Source organism: Aulonocara sp. 'chitande type north' Nkhata Bay, linkage group LG7, assembly GCF_057382095.1.
Source record: "Aulonocara sp. 'chitande type north' Nkhata Bay isolate Kocher_YH1m ecotype deep benthic linkage group LG7, A_spYH_male_GT1.1, whole genome shotgun sequence".
NCBI classification, from domain to species: Eukaryota; Metazoa; Chordata; class Actinopteri; order Cichliformes; family Cichlidae; genus Aulonocara; species Aulonocara sp. 'chitande type north' Nkhata Bay.
The window spans coordinates 17,946,653-17,970,964 of NC_141350.1; the positions used below are offsets into that span (position 1 = coordinate 17,946,653).

The 24,312-nt window shown below is 41.3% G+C and overlaps 1 protein-coding gene across 2 annotated transcripts in view; it reads left to right on the forward strand.

Annotated features, from left to right (window-relative positions):
- The window catches only part of LOC147324965 (PDZ domain-containing RING finger protein 4), a 122,437-nt gene that overhangs the window by 81,358 nt on the left and 16,767 nt on the right, over positions 1-24,312 (forward strand). For both annotated transcript variants that reach the window (XM_086299192.1, XM_086299193.1), the window contains 2 exons: positions 21,738-21,991; positions 24,154-24,256. In XM_086299192.1, the coding sequence (XP_086155318.1) occupies positions 21,738-21,991; positions 24,154-24,256 (357 nt within the window). The remainder of the gene's footprint in view (positions 1-21,737; positions 21,992-24,153; positions 24,257-24,312) is intronic.

A 24,312-nucleotide genomic window follows, 5' to 3' on the forward strand; every position in this document is an offset into this window, starting at 1 on the left:
GTGCTTTGACTCATTTTAAGGAAATAACTATAACAGGAGTTAGGAGTATATATTTATATATTTCAGAAACGGTTGTTGATGAAGGCTGAAGGTGACTGCTGTCAGGAGGATACTGCTAACTTTCTGCCACTCTTTATATGATGCATGAAATCAAAACGATGTATGCATGAAGCTGTGACATCCCTAATTAGTACAGTAATGTACAGTATGTCGGCAAAGACGGCGCAAGCCATAAATTGTAAACAGCATGAATAGCACACACACACATGGTATTCATAATCAAATTTACTGTCCTTCAGATCATTTTGAGTTCATTTGAATTAAACAGTGGTTAATTATGATTGGGTTTAAAGGAAATTACTGTCGTGGTTCTGTGAGCATAATACCTGGCTTAAACTTCACAAGTTTATTACCATAAAGCCTTAAAGTCTTGTCCTTCCTGTTTCAGCGCTCTTGCCTTGAGTGCATAAGCTCATTTGCCTTTGAGAGCATGGGAATCACAAAACAATCTCAGCCACTTACTTAGTTACTATGCAAGTCTCCCTTTGGAAGATGACATCAGCGTGGCATCATCCCGCAGTAGTACTTTGCCTTGTTTTAGTGCATGTTTTACTTTCACATTCTCATCGAGATCAAAGGCTGTCGACTTCAATCAGGTAGAGAAAATAAAGTACATGCCCGAGTATCACACTGGCAATTCCCAATGAACCAAGACATCTTTTTAATGAAGTGAATCCACAGTAAAATGATGGAGTTGTTGTTGACGTGTATTGGGTGTGTTTGTGCGTAGGTAAAGAGCTGGGATGCTGCAGGTTATTGTGGCCTGGTATTAATTTATAAAAGTAATAATAATTTGCAGGCTTTTTGTTTGTCACCATATCCAGACAAGAAAGCAAAGGACAAAGAGGGCATAATTCTCAGACCCATTATTACCACCTGTGACTTGATATCTAAGAACCTGACATTATGCATTTCCAAGCACCTTGTTTTTTTTTTTTTCTCCTTGCACACGTGCAAATAGACTATACAAGCTCGACTGTTTATGAAAATATCAGTATGCATGTGTGCACAGAAATGTGTGTGCATTCTCAGAATTGTTTGTGTCTCTGTCTAAAGTGGTTTCTGTCTGTGCCTGATTACTGCAAGTATATATGTGTTTGTTTGTGTGTATGTCAGCGTGTGCAGTGCAGGCTTTCATGCAAGACTTTGGACTGCTAAATTATGATCACAACTTACTGTGTGTATTAAGTGTAATTGTGAACAGTCCTGACAGCTTGTGCTTTTCTCCACAGTACAAACATTGGTGGAAACAAAGAGCGCACACAGAGGGCTGTGCATCTGCATCCAGGGTGCCTCTTAGCTGATTATCTGTGTTTAAGCAGACAGGAGGGCCCTCATTAATTTATTGCTATTCATAAGAATGCATTTTCCCCTCTTTTCCAATTAGAGTTGGTTCTATGCTGGGATGGATTTGTGCTGGAAAAACCATCTGCACGTTTAAAAGCCACAAAGCGATGTAAAAAAAAGTTATCTTTTGCTTGTATACCAGCAGAAGTAAGAATTTAGAAATCCAGGAAGTGGAATCAAAATCTGTGGACAGTTTGATATTGTTTGTAGTGTCATAACACAGGCAGTGGTGGAGTGACATTTTTTATTTTTTATTTTTTTATTGTATCCAGGGAAATTAACCAAGATCAAACATGGTGCCTTTAGCAGATAGGCTGATGTCAGTTCCCAGCGCTGACTTGCTGGTGTGTTTGGCTTGTTGCACCTGGCTTAGTGTTATTTGAGCTGATGGCAGCCAGAGTCACTGTCCTCTTGTATGGTGCTAACCTGCACTGTTCACAGCTCTGCATTCATTAAAGTTTATTAGGGATACAGATACATTCAGATGGAGATTTAAAAAGAGTAATTGGGGATATAATTAAGTGTGTCCCCCTCTTGTAGTCAGCAACTAATTAACAAAAAAGCTGTCATTAAAACCCAGTCATAACACGCCCACATGCTCTAGATGATACTCTAGATAAAGATTAATGATAAACCTTCATAAATTTGAGTTGAAGTTTATTTGCCGTATTATGGAGGAAAAAAATGTTTGGTTTGTACGTCTACATCTTTATTAACAAATTTAATTACAACACTCTCCGGTTTTAAGATTAGGCTTAAATTTTTCCTTTTTGATTAAGCTTATCGTTAGAGTCAAATCAGGACCAGATCAGAGCCCTAGGCAGCTGGAGGATTCCCATAATCCACTGAGTGTTTCTTTTTCACTTAACTCTTTTCACTCCACTTTGTATTTAATTATTATTTTAATTAATTGTGTCTTTTGTACTCTCCCTCCCCTCACCCCAAATTGGTCGGGGGAGATGGCAGCCCTTCCCTGAGCCCGGTTGTGCCAGTCATTTCTTCCTGTTAAAAAACAAGTTTTTTCTTCCCACTTTCCGAGTGCTTGCTCATAGGTTGGTCATTTCATTGTCTCTGTTACTGTAGCGTCTTTACCTTGTAATATAAAGGACTTTGAGGTGACTGACGGTGTGATTTGATGCTATATAAGTAACAACACTGAAAACTAAGAAATTGATTTGGACGAATTCGGAAAAAAGTGCAGCAGTATTAAACAGCAGTATTTGCTTTACAAAATGCAAAATAAAGCACAATAACTGTAGGAACTGTGTAAACAGTATTTAACTCTACGTTGCTGTGGGTGTAGTCAGTGCGACTGTGAACACCGTGGCTATGAGAAAAAGATCAATTTTGCCACTGGTGAAATGAAAGCGGACCTGACAGTACACACATGCTGCTTCTTGCCTGTGTCATATAGTGACACCCCCCACCCCCCAAAGTAATAAAGTATCAGCCTCATCATTGCCAGTGACATTTGGAAAAATCTGAAGGTTTGAGATGCCCGGCTGTATCATCTATATTCGATGAAAAGAAACGACAAAGCCTTGAGTTCTTGTGGGAGATGCTTTCATTGACAAACTTTTTTTCACCCTCTTTGCCTTTTTTTTTCTTTTTCTTTTACTGCCTCTGCTTCTATACATTAACCTCTGCATGACTCCTGTGACTCGAGAGCTTTGGATTGTCTGTGACAGGTATGTATGATTGCAAATGCACGCTTGTGTGGAAGAATGACTTATGTTCTCAAAGGTCAGGCTTTCAGTCTGTGTACAGAAAATGGGTGGAGGGTGGGGGGTGGCAGGTGTGTGTGTGCGAGCGTGTCAGGGTGACACAAAGCCCCCCCTAGACGAGGCAGCCATGTTGGGTGTCACTCCACAGGTCACTGGGCACCCCCTGCAGCTCCTGTGATAAGCCTGGCCTGCCAGCCATTTGATGGGAAAGCTGACACGCACACCTACCTGCGCCACAGCTCGCATGGGCAGGCTCCAGGGAAGACGGTGATAAGAAGCTCTGTGAATGCATCTAGTGGCGATTCCTGAGGGCTCAAATTCAAAGAAAACTCAAAACACAAAGAGCAATTTGCATCCAGTATTATTAGCCAGGCAAACAAAGAGCCCTTTGCTGCCTGTCCTGGGTTGATGTGCTGCATAGGGTGACAGTTGGAGTCCACTGTGGCGAGTCACGCAGCGATTTTATTGTCGCTGCCACTGTCACACTGACACACTGACACAGTTACAAAGGCCTCGTTTTAATTGGCTGCATTAGCAATGAGAGCATCACAGTGGCTTTTTAAAAACTCGAGCCTTTCTAGTATGAAATCAATGTCTCATCAATGTAGGGCGCGTTTCAGCTGACACCCAAGTGTAACTGTAATTTCATTGGATTGCAAAATCGATTTAAAAGTCCAAGTGCATTAGAAATTGAGGTAAGCGTGTTTAGCAGGTTAATTGATTTACAAGAAACGGATGAGAGCTGAGATGAGATGGTTGGTTAAGTGGTAATCTCCATATTACGAATTGTGTTTGTTGTAGTCGAAGGCAAAATGAAAGGCGCTTTCTTAAAATTTTAGCGAAGTTCATTTTCTATGCTTCAATATGAGCATGTGAGAGAATGCAAACTATTTTTGCAACGCAAGACATTGTTGTGAAACAGCAGCTAGCAGAAGTTCACAGCAGGAACTCGATGCAATCTTTGCGAGGTTGGATCGGCGACCGTGTTTTCTCCCCCGCAGCACTGCAGTCAACCCAGCACCTCCTACACAACCCAGATCCTCTCGCACTCAGTCCTACTTCCTCACTGTCTCAACACGAGCAGACTGACAGAATGGAAAAGCAGGGGGAGGGGACACCTGTCTTATTCATTAACTTGTTTGTAGAGAAACATAAAACTGCATTTATAGGTTGATTTAATAAGGCTGAAAGTATTGCACATAAATACACAGGCTTAGAAAGCACGGGTGCAATCCAAACTCACATTTTTACATGCGGTATATAGTACTGGCTGTGGGCAAACGCTTAAGGGACCGCTTGACAAAAACAATTTTATTAGAGATTGGATAGTTTATAGACAGATGTTAGTATAATACCCCATATTGTTAGCCCACAAAACACAGCAGAGGCCCTATGTGAATCTTTTTAGTTGTGCTGGACCGAACCTGTGCATGCATATAGAGGGAGTTGGTTTGGTGCTACTGGATAAACGTAATTATCTCTTAATCTTCTTTTTTTTAAGAGCTCAGTTTTCCATCAAAGTGATCGCTAATTATTTATAACACATTTGGTTCCACACCTAGCAAGTGAGATCAACAGGTGCGTTGGTGTGGTGTCAGGTGTGATGCTAGACTGTAAACTTAAAGGAAAAAGCAGAACCAAAAGACAGAGCACTTTGATACATTTCGATGATGCATCTCTGATCTTGGTTATTACAGCAAACTAAAAATGGACTTAAAAGCTAAAACTAGATGTGGAAAAAAAATCTAAAATAAAAATAAAAACTAGAGTTTTGAAGAAAAAAAAAACAACAACTGAAAAACTAACCTAAGACCCGAACTCTTTCATGACATGCATTTTCAATTTCTCTTTGCTATTTGGGCTGACCTGATGAATGTGAAAACAAAGAATTACCTGATTTTACTTTTTTTTTTTTTTTTTTTTTTTTTTACCTGATTTATGTTTCTGAGAAAAATGAGATCCACATAAGAGGTCATTCATTTTAAATTTCGATAGAACAGTGGCAGTATAATGTCCTCGTAAGTGGATATCAGGCCCTTGTAGGGCAAACTTTAGTATTTTGGTCTAGACAACCCAAAATGTGATGTCCACATGGTTGAACGCCAGGTCATAGGAGGTTAACTTGGAAGACTAACTATCCATCCATGGTATCTAGTCTTAGTTTTATTATCTGTTAGTTTGGTAAAAATGTTATTGCATCTTGTCGACGAGGCACTGATGAATGCATCTATTGACACTCATGTCTACAGGAAATGCAATTCAAAACATTTCAGACATTACTCAGTTCAATTTGAATTCACTTTTATGTGCATTGCACCAAATCACAAAAACAGTTAATATAAAGCACCTTTGAGGTCCTTTATATTATAAGATAAACACCGTATAATAAGAGAGAAAACAATCAAACTGCCAACCAAGCACCCGGCAACAGCGGGAAGGAAAAACTCCCATTTAGAAACCTCCAGCAGAACCAGGCGCAGGGAGGGGCAGCCAAATACTGTGACCTGTTAGGGTGAGGGGAAGGTCTAAATCTTGCCTATTTAAAAAGACTTCAAACTAACCCTGAAACTATTACATTCTAAACTAAAATTCAACATTTTCATATAATAAAAACTACATTGAGTTAAAACAATTATCAAATCTAGAAACTGAAACTAAACTGAATTCAAAACAAAAAGTCAAAATGAAATAAAAATAAATACGAATTAGAAAATGCAAAACTATAAGATGTCCTCAAAATGAGATGGCCTCATCCTTTGAGACAGTGAAAAAACTGGGTATGAGGAATGACGTTGGTCAACATCCAAGCATGTCCATCTAGGTAGAGGCAAAGTGTAGTCCTAAAACCTGTGGGATGGATTGTGGTATGCTTTCTGTGCATCTTGGGAAAACCTCAGAATCTCCCAGAAAGACTTTTATGCCAGTGTTGTGAAGAAAGTTGTCCGGATGGATGGAAGGATGACAACTCTGATCTAATTAAGTGGTGCATTATGAATGGATGTACAAACATAAATTACAATAAGATGTATTTCTGAGATAAAGATAGCTTATTCCAAAATAGGAAAAACTATAGTTCAGAAGTAAAAGCAGAGAAACTTTGGGTTGAACTGTGGGTGCCCTAGACAGAGATCAGACAGAGAATGGATAATGTGAGGAGAGGCGAAGAGTGGGACTGTATTAGTGTCATCGACGTGTCACTCTAACTCTGTGTATCACTGGCCCTTGTCAGTTTCTCACCACCACTTATAAAACCTGCAGAGGGAGTGACTGCTGTCAAACAGAGACCTGCTGAGAGTTTCCTCAAAAAACGGGGAGAAAAAAAAACCTGACAGTGACTGATTAGTGCCAAATGATTAAAGTGAGGTCCCAAAGCTTGCTCATGTCAGATAGTCTGGCATAAGCGGATCTACAAAGAAGTAAATACGAGTTTTGCCACAGACTCGGCACCATTTTAGAGTAAAAGCAGCTTAACAAAGTGAATTTGATTTGAAAATAGTTTTCCTCTGAGGAGTGCCTTGAAACTGAAGCAGCCTGAGGGAATAGCGCAGAGGTAATCAATATCAAAATGCCTGTTTTTAGATAGAGTGCATTTTGGACTGTTTGTGATTTAATCAATAGTAGAATATGTTTAGAGCGAGAATGAGAGGAAAGGTGGGATTAGGATGAGCTACTTCCTCTACCTGAGAGCTGTAATTCATCAGGGAACTGACAGAAAGCTGATGAAAAAAAAGGACAAAGAGTGCTTGACATGGTGCTTCTGTGTGCTTGTCTGGTCTCGGGGTATGTGTGTGTATGTGTTTGTGTGTGGAGGGGGGTTGTTATGCAAGTGTTTGTGAGTGCGTTCACGCAAAAGCATCATATCGTGTCTTTTTTTCAGTTCTCCGTTAGATTTTCCTCCTCTTGGGAGATAGCTGTATTTCAGGAGACACAGAATCTGGAAATATCCCAGTTGTTGGGGAAAATCTATCAAGCCAGTCTGTTCTTTGTACAGGAATAAATTTAGCAGTCACACAACTGAGGGAGTTCCCTTTTTTCTCTCTGTCTTTGTTTGACAAGTCTACACCGAAGGGTGGCCCTAGGTGAATCTCAGATATATAAGGTCTTTTTATGTCAAAGAAATGTCCGCTGGCAGGTTAGCTTGTACCGGTGAAACCATCCTGCAATGTTATTGAATGCAGATGTCGCTTTTAGGTATGATTTACATCTGTAGCGCTATCTAGATGCTGAATTACAGCCACTGCAAATGTATTGACATCTGCCTGTGTGAAGGAGAGGGGAACCAAAAAGGTTGTGTGCAGAGTGTGCAGGAGGCGGTGACGTTACTTTCTCTGTGGCATCAGCTGGTAAGTATTTTCCATTAAACTCCCTATCAGATTAAATTACTCATAACTGAATGTGCTGAAACATGGTTATGAATGGTCCTGGCCCACTTTAACCCGTGCTGCATCAAGGTGCCAACGCCAGTGGATTCTTCATGCGTATCTGCGAGATGCCATGAGTATTTTAGAATGAGAACCAGCTGGTCTTTAGTGGGTGGCAGTTTATTGGAGCATATTTTAGAGAGACGAGTATTATGTGTGTTGAAGTCAGTGCAGTGCAACAGCCCTTACTAATATCATCCCTGTCTGCTAGAAAAATATATGTGGTGAGACAACTGTGTTTTTGTTTTAGTTTTTTATGATGCCAGAGGCGGGGTTCTTTGCTGAGTATGATACTTGGCTTATATATCTACACTCACTCAGCTGTTATTCTCCTTGGCCAAGTGTTGGTATTTGACAGAGACCTAAACGTGTGAAACAGAGACTGAAAGTGCCAGATGTGAGCAGGTTTTCACATGTTGCCCTACTGCTTCTTGGGACCAATTAGTATTTGTCATGACCAGCTTCCACCCTGACACCAGTTTGCATGTTTTGATGGTGCGCTTCTTTTCACTTGCAATATGGTTTATATTTTATTAGCGCCACTAATTGTCTCCATCTATATCCCTCCTCCACCTGTTTCCAAGCCTTGGAATTGTTATCAGAAAATCACAGTGGAACAGACGCGTTGCTCCCAAGCAGTTGCTCTCATCTAATTATAAAACACTAGGTAAATGTTGAGCAGATGCCCTCCACCAGTCCCCCTACCCTCCTGCCACCCTCTGCCTTCCAATTGAGAGAGCCATTTGGTCTCATTCTAGTGTTACTTTGGCTCCACATGGAGTGGTGATCCTTGCCAAGTGGCTGCCATGGTATAAATGAACCTAATCGCTCGCCAACTCTGCACACTGTCCGGTAGACAAGAACAAAAGAACTTCTACTTTAGTTAAAGTGGTGTCATACCCTGCTGCGGTGCCTGAGTACTCGGCTTCTGGTGTCTAGTTTCAGAGTTTGTTTCTGCGGTAAGGACTCATGCATGTCATTGTGTCAGAGATGCTTTCTAAATGGCAAACACTACTTCTTTTTTAAGTAACAGCTTCAGTGTCTTTGCATTTGGAGCAAAGCTATAATTAGGCTGTTTCTGTGGAAAGACAGAAAAAATAGAATAACAGGGCCTGAACTGCAGTCCAGGAATATGCATAATTTAGTCGATTTCCACTTACTATGCAGGAAATTCCTGCACGCAATTAAAGTGATCTTATAATCAGTCCGACCCTTGCACTGGTGCAAAAAGACTGGCCACAAGTGCTGCAGAGGTGGCCTGACATCTGACCAGGGCAACACCTGGAGTGCTCTCTCTCCCCCACTCACCCCTCACTCTGCAAGACTATGACCTCCCTCTGCAAGAAGTCCGGGTAGAATACACAGACGGGCTTAAAAGATCTGGAAGGAATCAGACTGAAAATCTCTTACGAATGGCTGTGACTGTGAAGTTAATGTTCACAAAATTAATCCTTATTATTCTCAGACAGGTAATGCTAATGTTGAGCTAATGATGAGCTGCTCGATACAGTGCTGAGGTGCTGATGAGCCGAGACGACAGAGGACAGGGAAAGGATTTAGCATGCAAAACGAAGGCGAGCACACATTAGAGCACTTCTGAAGAAAGAAGCAGAAAAAAAATCTAACTTTCATGTGTAACTGTAGAAATCTATGACCTGAATACAAGAATACTAATGGAATAATAGAACGCCTTGTGCCTTATGAGGATAAAGGGCATTTGCATATGCGATCATATAGGATCACATGCCCCCATCTGTAACTTTAACGTGTGTTAGTCCCAGGAACCTCTTCCCAAACATAAGGAAGAATAATGAGAATACAAACACGAAGTAGTCTGACTTTCCCAAACACACTCCTGGGAAATATAGCTTTCCCTCCCTTTTTATTCGTTCACTTGTCAGAATGTTGCTTCTATAAGGATTGTGTAAGGGAGGCATGAAATCACACGCTTTAGGTATGATTGAAAACTAAGTGGGACTGAATGCTTATATCTGCCAGAGATGAAGAAGTGACTGAGTGAGTGAGTAAATAATTGGTTGAAGGAGAGATTGGCTTTCTCTTCGTCATGGCTGAATCACAAACTGCTCCTCAGACTTGTTGGTGATACGATTTCATCCAAACGGGAGATACATTTTAAGTAAAGAAATAAAGTAAACTATGGCCCTAATTCTGTCTCTTCTTCATCCCCCACTGTTCTCATCCTTCACCTGGCTTCATTACTTCTCATACAACACACACTGTGCTGGGGAAGCAGAACAGCTGTCACTTCTGTCTGTCAGGAGCGTGTCTCCTCTCCACTGCAGCCACAAGTGACCTGGCCCTGTCTCAGAGCCAGAACAGATGACAGCCCCGCTGTAGCCTGTTCGCTCTAGGTGTGGGGTCTGGGTGTAGCCTCGTTGGTATCCGGACCATGGCTGTGATTGCACTTAGCGGCTGATTAAAATTTAATCTTGCCCTTGCAGTTGTAAGGATAAAGCCTTGTACAACAACAGAGAATTTGTGTGCAGGTAGGATGAGTTTGAAGCAGGAGCAATCACACGGGCATCCATTATACAGTCTGTGCAGGACTATAAATCTGCACTGGAATTAACCAGTGGGTGGAGGCTGATTGCCGGAGCGGTCCCCTCACATTCCTAGGAATGAGAATAAATGAGCGGACGGAAGCATGAACAATCCTTTATTACACCCATTAGCTAGAGGAGCTGGAGCCCTGTGAAACAGGGGATGCCAAACACACAGCCTAGTCATCACATACGTGGCCTGATTATAGTCCCCACTACGGTGTGAAGACCTCCACCGCCACACACGCATACCATTACCACATTATCCCTGCCCATTCCACCCTCTGTTCACACAATCAGTGGATTCAGTACAGTTTTCTGCTTACTCTTTGTAACGTCAAAACATTTCTGAAGCGCCAGCTAATAAGTGCATCTCTGGAGTGCCTCCATGAGCTCAATATGTTTGTTAACACTTTTCTTCCCTCTCTCTCTCCCCCTCTCTCTTTTGGAGAAACTTCAAGATATGGCAGAATCATTAATCAGGAACTTTGCTGTGAATTAGCTGTAAATCATACCACTCATCCCCGGATGCACTCTTCAAACAACAGTGCCAGGTGTTCTTAATCAAAATTTGGTTTGTTTGCTTTTTTGTGTGCGTGCATATATTAAAAATGCCAGGTGGACTGTTTTCTTTTTTCATTAATATATTCTCTATCAAGAGCAAGGTAATGTTACAGCTCATTTACTGTGCAGAGCTTCAGGTCATATAAACATGTTTTGACAGCTGTTTCATTACATTCAGAATAGGCTGGCTGACGGTGTTTCTATTTTCTATTAGAGGTTACTTAATAATCCCTGCTGTTACAGTGTAGGTTGGTTATTGAGTTCATATGATGCTTTCAGTGTCATATCCTGCTCTTCAGCACTGTTTAACTGATTGTTACATACCCAAAAAGGTCTAGGGTGTGAGGGGAGTAACATAACACTAAATGGAGGACATGAGAAGGCTATTTGGGTTGAGTTGCTAAAATGTTAACAGAAAGAAATAGAAGTTAATTTGGGAGGAGAGCCAAGGCCAACACAACAAACGAGAAAACCTTAAACCCTGAAATTGAAATCTTAAAACTTAAAATAAAAGTCAACAGAAGGATTACAAGCCTACACCCCAGCTCCATGTTAACCAATGAAAAAACAGGTGAATATCAAATGAAACTGTAACAGAAGGCAGAGAAACAAAGGACAAATCATCATCAAAAAACAGGCCAGAGAACTTAGGACTTGCAGCACACACTCAAAAGCACATGGCACTCTGACAACCAGAAATGTTCATTCGCATATATCTGAGCATTTGCAGCTAACGCAATAAACCAACAAAGAAATGGATAGCAGAATAAAACACTACTGCCGTTCTGTTTCATGTCATTAGCGCAGTGACCCACAGCAAATGTTCCCTCTTCACCAAATGGCAAAGGAGTAAATTCAGCAAACTTTTGAGAACATGGCACACCGGCGACTGCCAAGTCTTCTGCCTGATAGGCAGTGAATTGAACTCATGACCTGTTCAACTTGAAAACGCTGAAATAGTTGGTGCTATGGTTGCCTTTTTTTTTTTTTTTTTTTTTAACAAGTGTTCAGTCAAAGCTTGAAAAGAATGGCTGCAGAGTTGTGGTATTTCCTCACTTTACTCTGAGCTCTCAGGGTTTCATGTCCATGTCCTTTAACTCCAGTCTGATATGCACAGAAGTACTTTTTCTATACAGTAGCTCTTTTGAGCATCATTTCTGTCTCCTCCTGTTCAAACTGTGTAATCAGGACACAGTGGGAAACACTTGAATTGCATCCAATTTCCTCTCGCTTCCCTTTGTTTATTGACTCGGGGACCTGACAAAGAGTGAGACTTGAGTGGGTTGAGCGAAAACCACAGACACTAACACTCCTAACCTCTTGCTAGCACTTGCTGTGCCATGAACAACGCAGTGGGGAGCCGTGAAGTAGATTGATTACACTTGTGATCACTCTTCTAAGATAATGTCCTTCCTTTTAATCATGAATTGTGCCGCCGCTCTTTACAAGGATAAGATTATCATCAGCAACTTCATCACTGTCTCATTGTAAATGCCGTCCTAATTGGACGGCTCCGCTCTTCCTTGGAAGTTTTGATCTTATTTACTGCTGTGTGTCCTTCAGCTGAAGAGGAATCATTTTTGGATTGCATTCCTTTGCCATCTGCTTTTTTTCTGTGTGTCTGCTGTCTAATGTGCTGCTTTCCTTCACAAAGAGACGTCAGTGTGTTGTCTTCGCTTGCTGCATTTAGGGGTTTTTAGTGCTTGAGTGTGATTGTCAGTTGCCAGGTGAAGCTAATTACTCTACAAGACTCCGTAGGACTTCTACAACAGCTTTTTGTAAAATCAAAGGCTTAGCGGTGCTTGCACTATATGTTGGTTCGATCCCTGCGGTGTTGAGCTTTGCTGAGTGCTCTGAAGTCAATAGCTTCGTACTTACACATGGCGTACCATTGAGACCTTATAATCCTATGACTCCTTAAACTACCTGACATTTCATCAAATCACCAGCCATTTACCTGCAAGACACCCCCTAGCTTTGCTTTCTCTGAAACATTCTCAGTGTTTGAATTAAGATTTGACGGCGAGTTTTGCGAGATAAAGGCTCAAATGAGAGCTGAGACCTCGCAGCCTCGAGCTATCATCAGTAATCCACTCGTTTTACTCTCTTTGACGTTAGCTGAATTGACCAGACCTGCTCAGTGTCGATCCTTGAAGCTGTCTTGATTTTGAAGAAGAAGAAGAAAAGCAGCCTGAGGTAAAAGACGCAGCAATCTCACACATCATGCACAAAATAAATTGTTTTGTGCATAGTTTTTTTACTTCAGCATTTGGACTCGTATTGTAAAGGTTTTGACAGCTTCTTTCATACTCGGCTTCTTTCCTCCTTATTTCCTTTCTTCCCTTCCTTGCTTGACAACCCACTTCAATTTGCTCTTAGTTAATGACTAATAGATGAGTTAGTGATCAGCCATCAAAGTCTCTCAGTATATCATTTCCACAATTAAAGCTGTCTGAACTTCGCTCTCTTTCCCAAACCAGTAACCTTCACAGTGGCAGCTTCAGGGAAAAAGAGGGACACCAAAATGTCTGTGATGTGAAAAAAAACAAGTCTGTCTGGCATTATATAAATACTTTTTATCCAGTGTTAATTGCTTTAACTGCTTGGATGACCACATATATTTGTGAAGAAAATAACTCCCATTTCCAAAAACTCATAAAGCTACAATGAATGACTTTTAAAAAAAAACAAAAAAAAACGACCTGGCATTTGATGGCACTGCTCTGCCACACAGATGAAAAACTTAATTACTAAACTCTCAGTGTCAGCTGAAAAGTCAGCAAATCGGAGAAAATGTTAAAAATACTACCCAAACCATGTCCATTGTAAACATCTACTGTGTTTTGACTGTGTGATGAGTCACAAGGACAGCACAGCTGCTTGCAGATACTACATACACATACTGTTTTCCCTATCTGTAACTCTGCATTAGATTCAGAATTAAGAGGATGACTGCTGTGAAGTGTGTTCAACCTTTCTCCTCGATTGCAAGATGTGTTCCACAAAATATTGCATAAATATTTTCTACTGCGAATCTCCTGGAAGTTATTTTTGAACAGGGACAAACCTGGTCTCGTCATAAATCCCATGATAGCGTCGTTGCACTGGGTATTCAGAAAAGAGGTGCAGCAGCTGAGTGAGTCACTTTTTGGACTTGCTTGTTTAATATTTTGCCATTAATGGGTAGAAAACTTACTGAAAGGAAAGGCAGCAATTTAGGACCTCCTTGAGCAATAGCTGCCCCAGATACTTCACATTAAGACTTAAGATGGAATATGGAAAGTCTGGCTCTTTCCAAAGGTCGTGATATTTACCTCCCGGTTCTTCTATATTTGCACAATAATTAATGTGTAAAATGACTGTTGTTGTCTAACATTTACATTGCATTTCTTTCTTTAAATGCATGTGCCTACTGCACAGAATAAACTGAAGACGTACAAGAGAAATGGAAGAGGAGGAGGAGGAGATGTATTTGTCAAACCTTAGTGGTTTCGGTTTGTCCCTGTGTGTGTGTGTGCGTGTGTGTGTGTGTGTGTGTTAAAAACACTACGATTCACCTCTGTTTGTTGCACCCCCCCTCCACCTCATTCTCTTCACATAAAGAGGCGTTCCATGACAGTACCCACTTGATTTTCTTCAGTCAGCATATGGGTGGCACCATTACTCCTTATGACATCTTTTCACGCCAGGCCATTTTGCTGATCTGCACAGCACATAGCATCATCCAGCTACCCCTCATCATCCCCACCCCCCAAACCAATTATCAGTTATCACCAAGGAGAAGGCTGTTCATCCATTAGTTATTCATCCACCCAAGTGCAGCTTTTACTCTAATTCGATTTTCTCCCTCCGTTTTACATTAAAAACCACTCCAAGATGGCAAGATGTTAAAAGTTAAGCACAGAGATTAACCGCATCTCTAAATCTCCGTGTACCCCGCATGTGCCATTAACCTTGAACTAGCTGATTAACTTAGCAGTGGTGTTTCCCTCACCGGGAACAAATCGTATTTAAAATTTGCAGCAGAGTTTCAGAGTGAAACCGAAGTAGGATAGTATCATTATCTCGAATGTAGCCCTAATCTTTTAATGTTGAAAATAAAAAAGAGTGACCTATTTTGTGGGAAAGTAAAGAGAACAGGAGGGTGCCATGGATATTATTGGACCAAGTTTGTGTTGGTGCTTTGGCCCTGGTGTTTATTGCTGAAATCAGTGATCTGTTGCTCACTACGTGCTACCAAAAGCTAGAAAGTAACCCAGAACATTTGTGAACTGTTGCTCTCTTTACCCGCTATGCTGCTCAGCACGTTTGACATTGAGTGTCGTTGCCCTTCTCCCTTTGTCCTTTTAAAAAAGTTGTCCTTGCGCTGAGTTATTACGGAAAGAGATTGGATAATAAACATATGTAAAAGCCACACAGTAAATTTTAGAGCAGATTGAAAGAGGTGATACACCTTGAACGAGTTGCGCAATAAAGGGAGTGCTCCACAGAAGATTGGTGCTCAGAGAAGAAAATTGGCAGAATTCATCAAATGTTCTGCGGGCATAAAACCTCAGCAGCAGCGCAAAGGGCCTTTAATGTGAAAAATAGCCCAGGGGCCTTGTGTGGTGTGTTTTATGTGGTTGGAGGGGTTAAAGGAGGCATGTACACTGGCTCATGTAGAGATGTTGAGGGGATTGTCAAATTTCCCCAGTGGCATCCTTACTCTCTCTCTTTTTCTTTCGGTTTCATGTCGTTGGAGCGTTGCTTGAGTTGCTGAGACAGTAGCGCTGACTGTGATTTATACAGTCATAAGAGCTGCACTGTAGCAGACCTTGGCCCGTATTTTATTCTGACACTTATTATTGAAATGAGACATTTGGGTGTAAGGAGGAACCCAGTCCGCTTTCTCGCCGAGAAGGATGAGCTAGCAGTCATGTTCGCATCAAATCTCGGTCTTGTAGCATTTGGAAAGTCCTCAAGGAGTATTTAATTCCACTTCTCTACTGAATGTCCCACTCGCAGGCAGTTTATTTTTATTTATTTATTTTTTTTATGAAAATGCAAATTCCGCCTGGCGTGTCGAAGGACAAAATTCCAACATGCCGATGTTGTTGGAGCTGCGGTGCGGGGGCTTCTGTTCGTGTGTCGTAGAGCAGACTCCGTTGGCAGCGCGTCGTGTGCCATATGGCTGCATAGACACAGCTGGGGGAAAAAAATCAACTAACAGTACAGTAGTTGTGTTTTTAGTTCAGTTTAGTTGTAGTAATTATTTTTGACAGAATTTCAATGGATTGACAGTGTTAACATTATTAAAATTTGCAGCATCACTGGGCGTCGGGCAGACGACCACATGCCATACGGCTGAGAGCGGTCGACCAACCCACGGCCCTTTGCTGCATGTCTTCCCCGCTCTCTCTCTACCCCCGCTTTCCTGTCATTTCTTCACTTTCTGTCAAATAAAGCTAAAAAAGTTGGAGCATCACTGAGGCTTGTGTTTCCGTAAATCACCACCACGATTGAGTGGAAATGCTTATTTTTGTCTCTTTTTTTGTGTAAAAATGAGTAAACACCATCCAAAAGACTTCTGTGTTTTTACTTTGCAGATGAGTAAATTAAGACAAACACTGTGGTGAGGTTTAGTTCAAACTTAAAAAGTATTTTCATTTGTCTAAGCGTTGAAACAAAACAGATGTTAACTAAGCTGTGCAAGAAAAAATATATAAATATGTATTCTGAAGCTAACAATGCACTAAAAAAGACATTAATCATTAACTCGTATTGATGCACCACACTTTGGCGGTGTCCTTACTGTCAGAGAGAGAGAGAACTACAACCGGATGAATTCAACTCAAGTGGGAACATGATCTAAATTAAAGCTGACAAACTGAACCCATCCCTAACTGTCATACCCACAGTCTTCTTTGACTCTTTTATCTGAGGGCTCTGCACAGGTGACTGGAGCCCAACAATGAGTGGGTCATGTTGCCTTTTCCCAGAAGATGAGGAGATGGAACAGGCGTGTAATCGATGGATGTAAGCCCCACACTCGTGGGCCTGGATGACCTACATGTTACACTTCCTCCATCTGCCTGCATATACTTAGCACCCCACACGCTGCCACTCAGACCAGCAGGTGACCGAGCACATGAGCTGCAGACCGCGCGTAACTGAGGCTTATTGCATGTACAGATGTTAAGATCAACAGACAAGGTTACACAGTTAATACCGGGCTCTGTCGAAAGCCGTGTTTCCATGTCGCTGTAGCTGAAGTGGAATAAATGACCTTGGTTCATTCATTTCTGTGCTCTTCTACATCAGCCAGGATACCTACGAAGGCAAACGCTGTCCCCTTAGTCGCACCGTAATCTTTTGAAAATTGAAAACAAAAACATTTCATTAAGATTCAAAGTGCTACATGCACGCTATAAAGCAATGTGTGCAGTTAATTCAAAGGCATAAAAAAGCTAATGGACTATTATAGTCTACTGCCTGAGGCTGTCTTTTCTCCTCGCAGAAGAAGTACATCAATCACTTCTATCAGTAATCCCCTGCAAGCTGCCAGCGCTGTCTGTGCTTCCCGCTAGAGAAGCTGTCTCTTCCGTAGAAGCGGCATCAGATGTGGCTGAAGTTGACACATTAACAGATAAACTGCCCCACTCTCCTACCACTATCACTACATTCTGCCCTCGGTCTTCGGAGATATTGATGGGAGGGAGCAGTCGATGAGACAAAAGCAGTGACAGAGGAGGCGCTCGAGGGGTCGAGCTAAGCTGCTGCGTGTTTGTTCTTCCTGGCTTGTCCTCTTACCTGGAGGATTAATGATAAGATGGGTCACAGATGAAAGCGCCTTCAGGATTGCGCTTTGCTGTAGGCGTCTACAAGCTCGTAGTTATATACACAGTGACTGTTAAAGTTTTCAAGTAAGTCTGTTTGTTTGTCGGTAACGGCTCAGGGCGGCTTAAAGTGACATCAGATGTTTGCTGAAGAGGAGATTTAATGCACTCAGCCGCGTAACACATACAGTTTTTTGAATGTCTTTGTCAATACGGGACTCTGCTACAAAGGAAATGAAAGAAAGGAGGGGAAAAAAGTGGTTGCATCCCTTTGTTACACTCCACTAAGCTGGTTTACTGCATTTGTTGTTGGAAGGCTGGTGGTCGTCTCTGGGGCTTTGAATGAAAACACATTTCTCCTCTGGCTACAGCTGCTGCATATCCATGTGCAAACAGCCAGCAGATGTGTCTTGATCCAGCTCCTCCATCCCAGCACCAGTTTCCTTCCAACTTCACATTTACCTGATCATCTCCTGTCCCGGTTGTAGAGCAAATGATCTCTCCTGAGCAATCACCATTGTTTTGTTCCAGACCAATAAGATAATTCATGTTGACTCAGTGCATATGGAACACTTTTGGCCATGAAGCACTTGCAGAGCTGCTTTGGACTTGATAAACACTACAGCTGCTAAATAATTTGTTGCAAACAGATCTTGTTTACCAGCACGTGTTTATGAATGAATATGTATTTGCGTGCTTTGCATGCACACTTGAGGAGGATAGCTGATTCCTGCATAACTACATTTGAATGTGTGATGAAACTTTAAGAGGCTACAGCTTGTTCGGGCTGTTAATTTGTGAATAAACAGTGTTTGTGGAATTTAGCCAATTCCAGTTTTAGTGTAGGAACTCACCTTAAGCATCGTTAAGCATGCAGATTGATGGTGTACTTTGTGGATAATAAAGCAAAAGTGTGCTGAAGGCAGATATTCAGTGTAAGAATATCTGAGAATATCGAGGGAGCCGCAGCCAGACTTATAAAACCCCTTCCCATCTGTCAGATAGGACTACAGATCCACACAAATAACATAGGCAGTGTGTCTAGCTGGATAGACATCAGTCAAGGGGACACAAGAAGGATGGCAGCGTCCCTCATGGAGTTAAAGCTACTTAATATTCTTGTGTTTATTGGGGATTAATTGTTCCATCTGTCTCACATAAAAACCAGTGAACAAAATAGAAAAACAACACAACCTTCCCTCCCGTTTTTTTTCCCTGATAGATTTCTTGTTTCTGTTTGGCTGTGAGTATGACTCGTTAAACGGTGAGGCTTGGAGGAGAAGGAGGAGGAGCCTGGACTGGACAGTCTGAACAAGGGGGAGAGCTGGAAAATTTAATCATTTTTCTTTGGGTCTGTCATACGCTATGGGCTGCCTCATTTGTCTGCTCCAACTCCTTTGTTTCCAGCAGACTCTCTGTTCAAGGATTAGGCTACAGAGCAAGAGACATGCAGCAAAAGAGGAAAGAACGAGCTATATAAGCTAATTACAACAGTACTCCATGTTTCTTTAATACAGTACTTATGTGTAAGGTATTTGCTGCAGTACTTAAGAACTGCTGAATGGCCAAGAATGAAAGCAAGAAAGATTTAAGTGGGGGCACTTGCTAGATTCAATGTGAATAAGAGGTATGTTTTGTGGGTGGAATACCTGAAGACCTAAGAGTGGGTGCCTTGGAACTTTTATTGTCATTGGGTGGAAATATTTAACCTTAAAATGTGTTTTGGCATACAAACCTTTGTTTGGGAGTCAGTTAAGGGCATTAGGTCGTGCATTTCAATTGTAATTGCAGGTAGGAGTGAAGCCGGGATGAGAGAGGCTGCACGACTGCTTTTTTTCTACCTTCACGTTGCCCACAGTTGAACAACAGATCTGTTGACCGAGTTTATCTCCTGCTGAGGTGATTAATGTAAGTTTGCTGCAAACAAAGGTCACATCAGGAGGCAGGGGAGCAGACCAGAGCACAAGAGCTAAGAGAGTTATATATGGCTACAGTTACTGCTGAGAAAAGAAGCTGTTTATTTTTTGTAGGGCATCCCTCAGTCTCTGGGGATTTACGTGGAGAATTAAAAGGAATAACACAGACGCATCCAGGAACGAACTAAGTAGAACAGTAGAGCAGCACTGCTGTGGCATAACAGTTATAATATTCATTGTCCTACGCTGTTTATCCCCCTATAAATATTTTTATATTTACTGCCAGTACATAATGGTGTTAGTTATGGGGATGGCAAACAGATGAAATTATAGCAGTGCTGTGCTGATGAAGATTTATTTACTTGTCTTCTGTGGCACTTGTGGGGTAGCCTTTTAATGCTACCAGGAAAAAAGCAAGTCCACATGATGCTGTAGGGTCTTTCTTCATAAAATCTCTCCATTTCTTGTGTAGTGTAGTCACAAATTACTAAAAGTGCTCCTTGAAGGAGAAGAAGTCTTACTACTCCTCAGATGGTGTCCTAGGATGTCGGTGATGTGCGTATGTGTGAATTGCCCAATTTGGGAGTTGCCAAATGGGGATATTTCTTTCTTCTTCTTCTTTTTTCTTTAGTCTTTTCTGCTCATTTGTGCACATAATGGAGCGGTTACTGAGTCTGGAGTCCCCTTAAGGGATTTTTCCTTAGGGTATCTCGAGATATTAGATATATGTCTTCATTATCTGGATAGTTTCAGCTGTTCGAAACTTTAAAGATGATTACGCAGCACTTCGACTGTCTTTTTTTTTTTTTTCTTTAAATCTCAGGTTCCAACTCTTGTGAAATATGATATAAGGTGAATACTTTTTGGTGTAGTCAACTTTTGAGTCGTGGGACTTTGTTCTGGCTTTTTCTATCAGCCAATAAGTCAATTACAAATAAGTGATGATAACAATAAAATAAAAGACAAATATTTGCTTGCCTCTATAATCCAATCCAACTAGTTGCGTATAGCTCAAATGGGATTTATGAGGACTTGGAAACATCCATGCTTTACACACGGTTAATGCTGTGTGGTCCTGTCAGTACAAAAGCACATTGAGTCATTTCATTCAAACGCAGGAGTAAAGAATTGGTGGTGGGATTTTTGGGTTTATAAATATAAACCTCCTCTGTCGGACTTCCCAGGTGCGTTCTTTGTCTCTAATGTTCGTTTAGAGGCAGTACATGCACACAGTCAGTTGCTGTAAAACTACCAGCTGCTTATGAATTTAGGTCATTTTGTTACAGTCAGAAGTGTGTGTGTGTGTGTGTGTGTGTGTGTGTGTGTGTGTGTGTGTGTGTGTGTGTGTGTGTGTGTGTGTGTGTGTGTGTGTGTGTGTGTGTGTGTGTGTGTGTGTGTGTGTTTTTATTTCTGCCACGACTTTGTATTTTAAAGAGTTTGTAATTCAGGCCCAGAAACACTGCCGCTTTTGAGTTTCCCAGGCTCGCTGTATCTTTCCACAGCTGACGCTTGTGAATATAAATGCCTTCTTTTACTTCATAGTTGTCATTTTAACTAATTTAAGTTTGCAGTGTGAGCAAAATACTCCCTTCCAAAGCCACATTTAAATGCAACAGTAACTGTAATTATCCTGCGTCTACCTTATTTTCCCTCTTACTTTTCTGCCGTTATCTAAATTATAATCTCTGGCTTGAGCATTTATACCAAAGCACATTCTCTGGGGTATTCCACAGCCAGAGTTTCTCCTGCAAAGAAATTATTGGTGCTAAATGAAGCAATGATTTTCTTTATACGTTCCAGCTGTAGTGCAAATGGTTTTCAGTCTGCCAGAAAATCCAGTTCTTTTTCGGGAGATGAGGTTGAAGATGGAATGAGTGGACAGAGGCCGTTTGGGTTTTGATCTAACAGCCTAATTATGTTGCATCACACTGATTGTGTGCATGCTCTCCACTGTTATATTCATTAAGATGCCTTTTTGATCATATATTGAGAAGACATCGTCTCCACCTTTAATGAGTCAGTACACTGGGTAGAGAAGTTTAGAAGAATGCATTAAGATTGAGGGTTTTTTTAACATGTGGTGCATTTTTACTGCTAAACAGTACTCCGTTGGTGCAGGTGAAGGGCACTGCTTAGAGTAGAGCATGCAGCAGGCTTTGAGCTTATGTCACTTTTCCCAGGTTTTTAGTCTCAGTATTCACATGCGAAATTCAGGACTATAGAACCACTTAAATGATACCTGTGCTTATAGTATCTTTACACATTTTTATGCCAAAAAGTTGTCAAAATAAGCGCACAAAAGAATGCAATTTTTCACTGTTATTCTCAGGTGAATGGAAAAGAGTTGTCCAAGTCCAGCCATGAAGAGACTGTGGAAGCCTTTCGCCCTGCCAAGGACCCCGTCGTGGTGCAGGTCATCCGGCGGACCCCCAGCGGGCGCCCCCATGGCCCCCCTCAGGAAATCCATGTGGTGGATGTGTGCACTCAGACTGACATCACCTTTGAACACATCATGGCGCTGGCAAAACTCCGGCCTTCAACCCCTCCTGTGCCTGACGTCTGTCCCTTCCTGCTCTCTGACAGGTATGCAGAAAATATAAAGCTTAAAAAGATCGGGAGCCCTGCTTTCACAGACTATGAGCATAGCAACAAATGATTTTATATAATTTCTTGATATATATATATTTTTTTATTTAGATTTACTCCACTATGAAGTTTTAGGTTTGCTGCAGCAGATAGCGATACAGAGTTTGTTGTTGTGTCCTTGTCTGACTTTGGCTGAGGCTGACAATAATTAAGGATGGGGGAAAATAAGCAATGTCATTGAGCCATGAAGCAGAAATATCAGCGTTTGTAGGATTAGCATTACAAGTCTGGAGGACGACTGTTTATTATAAATAAATTGCCTAACCAGACGCGCAGTTTATTCTGACAAATAGAGATTTGTTTGAATGGGCGTCCTAGAACCATTCATTTCCTGCTTCACAAATACGAGGAAATGGGGAAAAAAAGAAACAAAAGACAAATTATGGACAGTTTCAAGTGGTTCTGATTAGCCAAGCGTGCTACATGTATCACTAGGCAGATAAAGTCCAAGACCACAAATAAATGTTGTTATAGATACAACGTCCTCTAGACTTTGAGGATCTGAACTACCAGTGTACTTAAAAATTTACAAGGGGGATAGTTGTAGCTGGGTGGCAGGTGAAAAACTGCAATAATAAGTCAACAGAGATTATTTTTTCAGTAGACAGACTAAATATGTTTTGAGTTAAATTTCTCTATATTTAGAGAAAATATAACTAATGTAACTATGTATAATTTGTGGATGTGAGACTGATCGTATCTCAACAGCTCAAGCGTTTGCTGGGTTGTACATCACTTCAAAGCCAAGTTGGGGTTTTTTTCCCCTTTTTTTATTGTTTGTGAGAGCAATCCATTAAAAGATCTCCAGAGTTTGAAGCATCAACAAGAGGTTTTGCTGGAAAACAACAAAGGAAACATGGCTCCTTATTTCATCTTTTGGCATTTAATTTATGTGTTATGTGTTGTGTTTATCTCAGAGGAGAAGTAAAGTGTGCACAAGAAAAGTTTAGCATAAAAGAATATCTAGGTTTCACCTCGAGGGAATGAGCAAGAGCAACACTGCAGCTTTATTGCACAGAGCCGAGAAATTAAGACTGCCCCATTGTTTGGTACAGTAGATGATTAATTCCAAAAACACTACACATTTTGAGTTGTATATTTCTTGTCATTGGAAGCTTGCGTAAGTATTCAGTCAGTTAAAGCAACTGTGTGTCAATATTGGAGATGTTATTTAAAAAAAACTGTCTGGGTAAGTATCTTGCATGCACGATATATATATCTATATATACTCAGTGTCACCATAGAAATCCTCACGGGAACTTCTGGCCTTAATTGGAGCTGCTTGGGGTATTATTTTGCCTCATGGAAGGTTTACAAGGTGATTAAAGCAAATGGGCTAATAAAAAAAGCTAGGCAACACAAAGGAATGTATGCCCGATCCTCACAGCCCCAGGCCAAGTCTGAATGTAATCAATGTGACCCATAAAACTCACATTTTCTTCTCTTCATCTGAGATCAGGTGCACAATCCAATATACGGCAGGTTTTATAGCTATAACAAAGGTTTTGGCATCTTATATTTGGGGCTAGATTGTAAATTTGTAATTGTGTTCTTTGCTCCCACTGCCAAATGCTGTTACATGAATAATATTGAGCCATCAAGCATTCTGACATTTACCAGTCTGTTTTTTTTTGTTGTTTTTTTTATCACTGGAAGGTTGTTTTGAGACAGTTTTACAGTCCTGGGTAATCTGGGAGTCAGACAGCCCCTGGAAACATCACTCAACGTGTTCGACAGAGTGTCTTTTTGAGGTTTTTGTCCACCGTGATTATCCTGTGCGGCACCAAAGCTTGCTCATCGCGTTAGGCCCTCACAATGCTGTTTTGTTCTGTGACTGAGGGAGGCATAATAGAATTACACTTTACAGTGTGGGGGGTTTTGTCTGTCAAGAGCAGGAAGCAAATTACAGTATGTGGATATGCTGTTATTAACACTCCAGCACCAATGAAAGCTCTTGACAAATCCTTTCTTCTTCAGATTTCAGCTAAGACAAAAGCAACTAAGTCCTGTCACTGTCAAACTGAGGAAAAGCATCTTGCTTACACCAAAATCTCCACCTCTTTCTGTTTCCCTGGCTCCCTGTCCATCCCTTTTGACAGCTGTCATTCCCTTCATACAATGGACCAGGATTACTACGAAGGGACTGACTACCTCTCCCCTGTACCCGCTGATGGAGACAGGACAGAGGAGTTTGAGTATGAGGTAAGACTGATACTTGATATCGGTGGCAACTGGAATGGTCAATATTAGCTATAAGG